The sequence below is a fragment of the Triticum aestivum genome, chromosome 5B (assembly GCF_018294505.1).
Source record: "Triticum aestivum cultivar Chinese Spring chromosome 5B, IWGSC CS RefSeq v2.1, whole genome shotgun sequence".
Classification (NCBI taxonomy): Eukaryota; Viridiplantae; Streptophyta; class Magnoliopsida; order Poales; family Poaceae; genus Triticum; species Triticum aestivum.
The window spans coordinates 592,322,311-592,333,306 of NC_057807.1; the positions used below are offsets into that span (position 1 = coordinate 592,322,311).

The 10,996-nt window shown below is 47.0% G+C and overlaps 1 protein-coding gene across 1 annotated transcript; it reads left to right on the forward strand.

Annotated features, from left to right (window-relative positions):
• Positions 1-6,837: 6,837 nt before the first annotated feature.
• LOC123117058 (serpin-Z2B-like) lies at positions 6,838-9,547 on the forward strand. Its single transcript, XM_044537907.1, has 3 exons — positions 6,838-7,072; positions 7,333-8,331; positions 8,451-9,547. The coding sequence occupies exons 2-3, from the start codon at positions 7,780-7,782 to the stop codon at positions 9,258-9,260; spliced, it is 1,362 nt and encodes a 453-aa protein (XP_044393842.1). The 5' UTR covers positions 6,838-7,072; positions 7,333-7,779; the 3' UTR covers positions 9,261-9,547.
• The last annotated feature ends 1,449 nt before the right edge of the window (positions 9,548-10,996 follow it).

Here is a 10,996-nt window from a genome sequence, read left to right on the forward strand (position 1 = left end):
GATCGAGAGTCTTGAAGTCAGGACGTTCTTGTATCATGAGGGCAAGGGTGTCAAAGGAGTTGTCAAGAGATCTCAGCAGTGTCTTGACGATTTCATGCTTGGTGATCTTAGTGGCGCCGATAGCCTGAAGCTCATTTGTGATGTCGGTGAGGCGATCAAACGTGAGCTGGACATTTTCATTGTCGTTTCTCTTGAAGCGGTTGAAGAGGTTGTGAAGAACACTGATCCTTTGATCTCTCTGAGTTGAGACGCCTTCGTTGACCTTGGACAGCCAGTCCCAGACTAGCTTTGACGTTTCCAGAGCACTCACACGACCATATTGTCCTTTGGTCAGATGACCACAGATGATGTTCTTTGCAGTCGAGTCCAGTTGAATGAACTTCTTGACATCAGCAGGGGTGACACCTTTACCAGTTTTTGGAACGCCGTTCTTGACGACATACCAGAGGTCGACATCAATGGCTTCAAGATGCATGCGCATCTTATTCTTCCAGTAGGGATATTCAGTTCCATCTAACACGGGGCAAGCATCGGAGACTTCGATTATCCCTGTAGTCGACATAGCTAAACTCCAGGTGGTTAAACCGAATCACACAGAACAAGGGAGTACCTTACTCTGATACCAATTGAAAGTGCTAGTTATCGACTAGAGGGGGGTGAATAGACGATTTTTCTCAAAGTCTTCAAGACGTGGAAGTTTCGAAGACAGACAATAGAAATAACCTAATTGATATGCAGCGGAAGATAAACTACAACAAGCAAGCCATAGTCAAGTATGCAATAATGTGAACGTACAAAGACTAATAGCAGCTAGGTAGTAAGGATCAGGATGGAAGATAGTATGAAGCCAATCAGCGATAGTAGTCAAGCAATGAAGTCAAACAGATAAGACAAATAAGCAATGACTTCACGGAGACAAACTCAAAGTAAAGGAGGGAAGGGATAGAACCAGTCACTTGTTGAAGACACGGGATTTGTTGGACCAGTTCTAGTTGCTGTGACAACTGTACGTATGGTTAGGGAGGCTAAGATTCAACTCAGAAGACCGCATCTTCACCTTATTCCCCTTGAGATAAGGACACACAGTCCCCGCCCAATCACTCTGGTAAGTCTTCAAGGTAGACTTCCGAACCTTCACAGACTTCGTTCACCGGCAATCCACAATGACTCTTGGATGCTCAGAACGCGATGCCTAACCGGCTGGAGGATACACAGTCCTCAAGTGTAATAAGTCTTCAAGTCACACAGACAGAAAGACTTCAGTGATGCCTAACACTCTTGGGCTCTGGGTGTTTGGGCTTTGTCCTCGCAAGGATTTCTCTCTCAAAGGCTTCGAGGTGGGTTGCTCTCAAAACGACAAAAGCAGTAAACTAACTCTGAGCAGCCACCAATTTATGGTGTAGGGGTGGGCTATTTATAGCCACAAGGCAACCCGACCTGATATGTCCGAAATGACCCTGGGTCACTAAGGAACTGACACGTGTTCCAACGGTCAGATTTCAAACACACACGGCAACTTTACTTGGGCTGCAAGCAAAGCTGACTCATCCAGCTCTGGATAAGATTTGCTCTCATTGTCTTCGCTCGAAGACATAGGATTTGGGTTGAGCATCACTTCAGTCACTCTGACTTTGTTCACTTAGACCCCACTTAATAGTACGGCGGTTCCTATGACTCAACAAAGAAGAAAAGGAAACAACGAAACAACTCAGTCTTCGCGCTCCATAGTCTTCACTCAATGTCTTCTCATGTCATAGTCTTCAGTGTGAATATCTTCACACACCACCATTGTCTTCAATGTCTTCATACATTTTTAGGGGTCATCTCCGGTATGTAAACCGAATCAATGAGGGACACTTCCTGCGTTATCCTGCAATTCTCACAAACGCATTAGTCCCTCAACCAACGTTGTCGTCAATACTCCAAAACCAACTAGGGGTGGCACTAGATGCACTTACAGTGGGCGTTGGAGATTTCGCTCACACGCCCCGCAGCACGTGGTTTGCCAGCTGCGCTGCGTGAGCGAACTAGTTTCTGTCCACACAGCCATTACCTAGTACACGCGTGTGGGCGAATTGCTTTTCGCCCACACGACACTCGTACGTTGTTGGATGACAACTGCAGTTGCACGTACGTGGCAACTAGGTAAACACACATGGCAATTATGATTCGTTGCTAGACGACAACTGCAGTTGCGCGTACGTGACAACCAGGGTAAACACACATGGCAACTGTGATTAACCATACATGGCAACTATGGTTGGACTACACGTGTCAACTAGGTAAACACACACGACAACTATTCTTTAACCATATGTGGCAAGTAGTTAATCACACACGGTAACTATGGTTCGATTACACGCGGCAACTACCATTAGAAATAGCAATTATAGTTAACCAAAACAGAGAGAGTTGTCGTGCTTTTACAACTGCATTTGCCATCCCGGATAACTACATCTGCCATCCTGAATGGCAACTAAATCGTCATCCCGTGGGTACCTAACGTAGTTGCGCCAGGACGTGTGGGCATATTTGCTTCGTGCCACACGCACAGGGTGGGGATGAGTAATACTTGTTGGGTGTGTGGCACGAAGTAGCTACACCCACACGTGTGGGCAATTCTAATGTTCGCCCACACACAGCCCGTGTGACCTTCCTCCTGCTCACGCCACACACGGTGTGTGGGAGGATGTCTAGTATGCCACACGTGTGAGCATTATCAGGACCCTATTTTATATTGTCTTATTGGCGCAAGTGTCAAACAGCTAAGTACCAGTGTGAATTGCCAGAGAGTAACAAAGGTGTCATGTTAGGGCATCTCCACCCGCAAATTTCCTCCCACATTCATCCGTGAACAATGGAACCAATCCGTGAACATGGATACGCGAGGACTACATCCAACAGGACAAGGCTCGCGGAGCAACCGCTCCACCTCCTGTTGCATCATGCGGAATGCCACCGTGGCCACTACCGACGTGGCCTTCGGAGCCCTGGCAGTGGCCTTACCGCGACCGGTGTTGGCCACGGAGCGATTGCCTCCTCGGTCGATCCTGGCGACCGTCTCCGCGGTGGTCACGGAGCGGTCGTGCGCTCACGCAACGGCGACGTCTGGGTCGTTGCGGACCCAATCGGGCGCCAGGTCGTTTTTGGCAAACGCGGAGCCACGACTGGCATTGCCCCAGTCATACATTTGCATGCTTTCCGTGGTTCCCATCAAATGTCCAGAGCTGTAACGTTCGCTGATGAATTTGGTGTTGGGAATGTGATCTTTGAGACTGATAGTTTGGTTCTCCAAAAAGCCGTGTCCTCTATCAATATGATTATGCTTCACTGGGTATACTTTTCAGGGCCATAAAATGGAAACTTTTGACTAGATTCATCAATGCTAGAGTGTGTTATGTCCCTAGGGATTGTAACAAGCCGGCGCATGTGTTGGCCGCGTTGGGTGCAGAGTTAGGTACAGACGACCAATGTGTGTGGTTTGAAGATTACCCTGCTAACGTAATCCGTACTGTAACCGACGATTTAACCGTGTCTTAAATGAAATACGAGTGTTCCGTAAATAAATAAATAAACCGGCGGACCCAGATCCGGAGAAGAGCCTCTCGGTCGTTGTAGAATTTCCTGAAGTACCACTGAACCAGATCGATATACTGTCACTGCTTCTTCGATTGTCGACACCTTTACTGCACGTGGGCAAGTAAAGAGCAAGTGCTTGATGTCCTCAAGTCCTTTGTTAGTTGTTACAGGTCGGACACACTGGGGAGACCTTGATGTGTCTATGAGCAAGAACAGCCATGCCCAGGATCAGACCATGAAGAGCCCTCCATAAGAATATCTTTACCGTGCTGGGTACTTTCAATTTTCAAAGTACTCCCTCCGTTCCATAATATAAGAACATTTTTGACACTAGGGAGTATTTCCCACGCCGGGTTAGCTGCAGGTGGACCCTGAATGCTTGTGGTTCTCAGCCCCAATTGATGCTCCCACTCAACATCATACGCCAGAGAACGAGAAGGATTTGGTTCCATTCTAAGCAACAAAATCCACAAATTGATGCTCTGAGAGTGGGATTTTAAGTGAGTAAATAGCAAAATACTACCACATTACGGACTAGGGTTACAAAGAACTACCATTTTTTTGTTTCTTAAAACGCTACCAATATTTTGGTTGTCTGTCTCAAAAAATACTATTGTTGAACGGTTATATTTTAATCCGGTTTATGACATGGAGGGCCTGCTCATCAGGTCCACGTGGCATAAATGTCAACACCGTTATCTAAACAGTTAGGTTTGACTGTTTGCTGACCGGTGGGACCCACATGTCAGCCACACTAAAATCCATGATGATTTTATTCCAAAGAACCCGAAATTCCATGCTGCCCTTCCCCATCTTCCTCTTCCTCCCGAGAGCGCCACCTCATATCCCGACCTCCACCAGTCGCAGCGGCGCGACATGGCATACCCAGGAGCTCGGTGGCAACGGAAGCATCAACAAGGCGCAGCAGGGGAGGCATGCAGTAGAGTGTCGGTGGCAAGAAGCGGCTAGTAGCGGCGGCGAAAAGCAGAATCGGCAAGCAGTCGCGGCGGCAAGAAGCAGCGGCAGCAAGCAGCGGCGGCGGCATGCAGAAGTAGCGGCAGCACCCAGCCGCAACTCCCATTACGCTCGCCCCAACCGCCCGCTGGACCGCGGCACACCCACCAGGAGTTCGACGGTGGCGCGATCTTCACAAGGGCGTGATAGGGCATAGCTCCGACGGCACCACAACGAGCTCGTCGGCGCCGGGCCAAGTATGATTATGCTCCACAACCAGAGGGCCGTAGGGACCTGTGTAGCAGGCAGCAACACCACAATCGGCCACCACCACACCCGACAATAGGGACCCGGTTGCTTTTTTATAAATGTCACAGGGATCTGATTGCTTTTTGTTTTTTGGAAGGGACCGACATGTGGACCCTGTGTCATAATGGTCAACCTAACTGTCAAAATTAACGATGTTGACTTTTATGCCACGTCAGACTTGATGGATGGGCCATCGTTGTCAAAATCGCGGTCAGAAATTAACGCTCCATCAACTAGTGTTTATTGGAAGAGCCAACCAAAATAGTGGTAGCGTTTTGAGAAATAAAAAAAAGGGTAGTTTTTTGTAACCCTAGCCAGTAATGTGGGTGGTTTTTGCTATTTACTCCATTTTAAGTATATTCTCAGCATCTACCGGAAGAAAGATACTTCTGATGAGCTCCTCATCCCACCTCTTCATGTCACGCAATATCAACTCATCAACTGTTCTCAACAGTGTGCTTCCTCTTCTTGTGAACACCATCCTCGTTGGACTTGAGGGGATCCAATGATCCTCCCATATATTGATTTTCTCACCAGTTCCAACTCTGCATATGTGGCCTCTCCTAGAAGTTTGTAGTCCAGCGAAGATACTTTGCCACGTGTAGGATGAGCCTTTGTTCAGTTCTACTTTGAGTACTATATTACGATCCAGTAAATATTTAGCTTTAAGCACACAGGCACATAAGGTTTCAGGGTGTGAGATCATTCTCCAACTTTGTTTTGCCAACATTGCCAAGTTAAAAGCATGGAGATCCCTGAATCCCATACTACCTCTCGCCTTGGGGAGGCACATTTTCCATCAAGCCACCCAGTGCATTTTCTTCTCTTCCTCTGTATCTCCCCACCAAAACGTTGTCGTAGCATCAATGATCTCTTTACAAATCTTCTTCAGTATCTTGAACACAGCCATAGCAACACACATAAATTGATTGAATAATAGTTTTCAGCAAAATCTCCTTACCCCCGAAGGACAACAACTTTTCATTCCATCCATTGAGGCGATTTACTACCCTCTCTACTAAGTGGGTGAAGCTGTCACTCTTATTTAAACCGATCATTGATGGGAGCCCAAGATAAGTATCAAAGAGAGCCTCTGTTATGATATTTAGTTCTGCACACACTTGGACTTTAACGTACTCTCTTCGTTCCTAAATATTTATCTTTTTAGAGATTTTAACAGTGACTACATAAGGAGCAAAATGAGTGAATCTACACTCTAAAATATGTTTATATACATCCATATGTAGTAGTCCATTTAAAATCTCTAAAAAGACAAATATTTAAGAACGGAGGGAGTACATTAACATTGGGACTCGCCTCGAGCTTGCGCAATAATCATATAGTACCTGTCTTAATGAGGTTACATTATTTATATCCACTTTCATCAGGATTAGAAAATCATCAACAATCCCCGTAAAAAGAATCATCAACAAAAAGTAGATGAGAGACCGATGGTCTGATCCTTCAGATGTGCACAAAAGACTGAATTTTTGACTCGTGTGGTGCTTTAGCCAAATTGTCCATAACTAAAAATCATCTACGTGAGATTTTCCAAAACTGTAAAAAAAAACTCAAACTTCTTCTTTTTATATACTATTTGACTATTATAACAACGTTCCGTTATTTCCTGTCTCTCAAATAAAATTCTGCAATCTTAATACGATAGATAGAAGATACAGTACGTACCTAAAGTAAAATGTTAGTAATGCCGTATATTTGCATTGCACATGCCATGCATACATAAGCACCGCCCTTATTTATGTTTCCTGGCGAATTAAAACTAGCAATAAACGCTATAAAAAGAGGTGAACACCCTGCGCCGCCTCTTTAATTTGACTCGGCAAGCTATCGCTAGGGCTGTAGGGCACCATCAGGCCCGGTCCTGCGGGGGGGCGAGCGGGGCGGCCGCCCCGGGCCCCGCAAAGGGAAGGGGCCCCCACCAGGGTGCTCTACTTCGTACTGGGCTACGCATGCGCAGGAAAAAAAATGAAACAAGGCCTGGCCCGAGTAGTAGCACACAGGCGCACTGCTATAGTCCTTCCTCACGCACATACACGCCGGCGGATCGTGCTGATCGATTCGCTTTGAGGCTCGCAGCCGCCGCCGCCGAAAACAGTCATCCGCCGCCACTTGCCTCCTCTCTAAAATTGATTATTCCTCTACAGCTCTGATCTTTACGAAACCGTCCCAGCCAATCCATCCGTCTAATGGATCTGAAGTTGATATATAGGTACGTCTCATATCAAAATTCTCTTATTTATCTTAGGGTTTATAGATGTTTCAGTTTTTTGGATCCACCCAAGGTTTAGATCGGCGATTGTGTGGACGACAGAATTATGGCTAGGGGATTCATGTCACCCCCATCACAATTCAAACAAATAGTATAATTATATCAGATTAGTTTCTCTTCTAATTTCATTTGTATTACTGTATTACTATTTTCATTGAGTACTACAGTCCTAATCCTAAGAACTCTTGCTGATTTCGCAGGTAATAACAATATAATACAGCACGAAATCTCGGCTCAATTCCGTGCAAGGATTTGAGATGTCACTTCCTGAAGATGAACGAGGTGCCAAGAAAAGTAGAGAGGTATGTACTTTTCTGAACATATTTTTTGTGATACATAGGTAACTGAGATCTTTAATTACTGTGAGTTTATTAAAATGCATTAGGCATAATATTCAGAAAATATGCATCGTATACATGTTAGTTAATACGAGCTAGTACAACCAAAGTAGTAGCGCAGAGTGTTGCTGTTCAAGCGGGAAGCAACATGACGCCACATGAGACTGGACATGCACGCAGGACGATATGTTACTGCCTCATGCGATGCTTCTCCTGAGTCCTGAACGCCCTCAGGACTTACGTGTCACCGGTCACAACTGATATTTGGATGACCACACCCTGTCACCGAGAGGCGAGGGGCTAAGTCGTATGTCGAAAGTCACCAAGAAATTATATTATTATATATATAATTACTTTTATGTTTGTCTTAAGGGCCCCCATATTCTAGTTTCGCCCCGGGCCCCCGAAACCTCAGGACCGGCCCTGGGCACCATGGAGAAGGCGGCGAGGCGCCCAAGCAAGAAGGCTCGCAGGACGCCTGCCGACTCCGACGGCCTGACGGCGCTCGCCCTCCGCCTCTCCAAAAAATTCTCAGGCCGCGAGGAGTACGAGGGCCAGAACATCATGTTCTCGCCGCTGTCCATCTACACCGCCTTGGGCCTCCTGGCGGCCGGCGCCCAGGGCGACACTCTGGACGAGATCCTGGCCGTGCTCGGTGCGACGTCGCGCGACGAGGTCGCGGCGGTCATGCGACTAGTGTCCAAGCACGCCCTCGCCGCCGACGATCCCTCCGGCCCGCTGGTCGTTACGTCCGCGTGCAGCGTGTGGTGCCACAAAGATCTGCCGCTGAAGCCGGCCTACCGGAAGGCCGCCGTCAAGTCCTACAAGGCGGACGCACGCGCCGTCGACTTTGTGAGAAAGGCCAGTACAATACTAAATACTTATTCAGCGATGCCATCGATCTGTAAAAATATATTGAGATCTCAAATCTTTTGATTTCAAGTTTTAACCCTGAACGATCTGTCTCCTGATGCATGCAGCCGGAGGATGCGAGGAAGGAGATCAACCGGTGGGTCGCCAAGGCCACGAAGAAGCTCATCACCTCCGTCCTACCACGGGGCTCAGTGCACGGCCACACCAGGCTCGTGCTTACCAATGCCATCTACATCAAGGGCAAGTGGGAGAACGCCTTCAGCAAGAGCCGCACCAAAGACGACACGTTCCACCGCCTCGACGGCAGCACCGTCCGCGTGCCCTTCATGGACGGAAACGGACGCGACAAGTACCTGGTGTCCACATTTGACGGGTTCAAGGTGCTTAAGCTCCCCTACAAGAAGGCGGCCAACAACGGCGCCACTTATTCGATGTGTGTCTTCCTCCCGACCGCGCGAGACGGGCTGCGTAGCCTTGCCGACGAGATGGCGACCGGCGGGCCAAGCTTCCTGTTCGACCACCTGCCGACTCAGTCTAGGAGCGTGACCAAGCTCCGGCTACCCAAGTTCAAGCTGTCCTTCTTCTGTAGCATGAAGAAAGTTCTCGAGAGCTTGGGGCTCCGGGCGGCGTTCAGCGGGGAGGCCGATCTGTCTGACATGGTGGACAAGGACTCGGCCGGAAACGACGTGCCGCTGCGGGTAGAGGATGTGTTTCACAGGGCGGTTGTGGAAGTGAACGAGGAAGGCACCGAGGCGGCTGCATTCACCGCCGTCATGACCGTATTATATTGTTGGACCCCTCCGTCCGTGCCTGTTGATTTTGTAGCAGACCATCCATTTGCCTTCTACATAGTTGAGGAGGTGTCCCGTGCGGTGGTCTTTGCCGGTCACGTCCTCGACCCTTCTGAAACCGAGTGATAAAAGCTATCATGTGTCGAAGATAGATACAGAAGCTCTTTTTAATTGGCACCATAGATCTACCAGCAATGCTACATCTGCAGTGGTTTTACAGGAGTTTTACGGGCTAGGCTGAGATGGAGTGTGTTGATTGGTTGTTAAGATGAAGCGGGACCCACCCTGAAAATCAGAGTGGAAGCGATTAGTGAGAGTAGAAGGTTAGTCCGTTAATTCTTGTAAAAGTTTCACGTACGTCTAGCATTTTTGATAGATCTACTATGAAAAGTTTTCTTCGTTTACTTTAGACAAGACAACTATTAGTCCAACATATTCGGATATATGGTCACGCTCTTTTCATCATAATATTTGCAACATAAATGTTGTTACAAAAAAACATGGATGTCTTCTGCATTGTTTATGAAATACTAGTATGTGTTTGCTGATGGAAAAATGTTGCGGGTGTTAGTTCTCTGGTTTGATCTTCATTCTCTCCACTCACGGTAGACAGAAATCTCACGTGACTTGGGCCCTGTTTGTTTCAACTTCAACTTCAGTTGGCCTCGGATCCCGTGGATTCATTTCACCGGCAAAAGTGAGCTTTGCCACTGAAGTACACGTGCTTCAGAAATTCCACTGAAAATGGATTCAGCTTCACTGGCAAAGCATATTCCACATACTTTGTTTCAGCTTCTGATTTTTTTCAACGAGGATCTGTTAATTAAATCTGATGAAACAAACAAGGCCTTAGATGGTCTTCAATTGACACAGTATATCTACTGCCTTTCTTTGGCTCACTTTAGATCGGTAGTTAACTTTTCACCACAATATTCATATAAATGATCTTACCGAAACACGGATATTTTGTGCCATTTTTATTGAGATTTTTTTATGCATAAGTCGTTGAACCTTCTCAAAGACTCCCTTTGCACTGAGAACACAATTCAGAGCCCTCCTTCTCACAAGAAGGCAAACCTTGTACGTTGATCGAATCTTCTTTCGCATCCAGAAGAGAGGCTGTGGGCTATCTGAGAGAGTGGTTCAGGTGACTACCGGAGTCATTGATTAAGCAGGTCAGATGGGCTTAGTAGGGATCGAACCTACAATATCACCGTACCAACACGATTGGCTGGTGTTGCTGATACCGGACCCGTTATAACCCCGATTGGAAGGGCAGGCCAGTCTGAGGCTCTGGGGATGCGAGGCCATTGAAAGGTAGTATCCCATATTCTATGATGGAGATAGAGCATTAATTGCAGTTTTCACCCCACCTTAACGACCGAGCGAGGGATGAAATCTTTCGAGAATGAAACAACATTCATGGAATGAGTTGAGGCAAAACCTCCAGCTCTTTTTGAGAGTCAGGGGCTTTAAAAGCGCTTTAAAAAGGGTTGTCTGCATTACTGAATTCACTATATCAAATTGTAGTAAAAACAAGGGGCCACGTAGACTATTCTGAGGTGGTATGCTAAATCCATGATCAACTGATGTAGCTAGTGTGACTCGTTGGTGTTAGCTATCTTATTTCATCTTAATTAATCTTTCCACCCCCACATGAACCTCGAAAAATGGTGGCTCAAAACATTCACTTAGATGTTAGGAAATCTTAGGCTTTATTCTGTGACATTTACGCACACCAACGTACCTGGTGAGTAAAGAGGAGGCAGCTTCTCGTTGATGCGTCATAATCTAGCAGCGAAGTAGAGTAGATTGACGACTAAGTGAAATTATTTGACGCTCTTAGATCACGGTGCAGCATG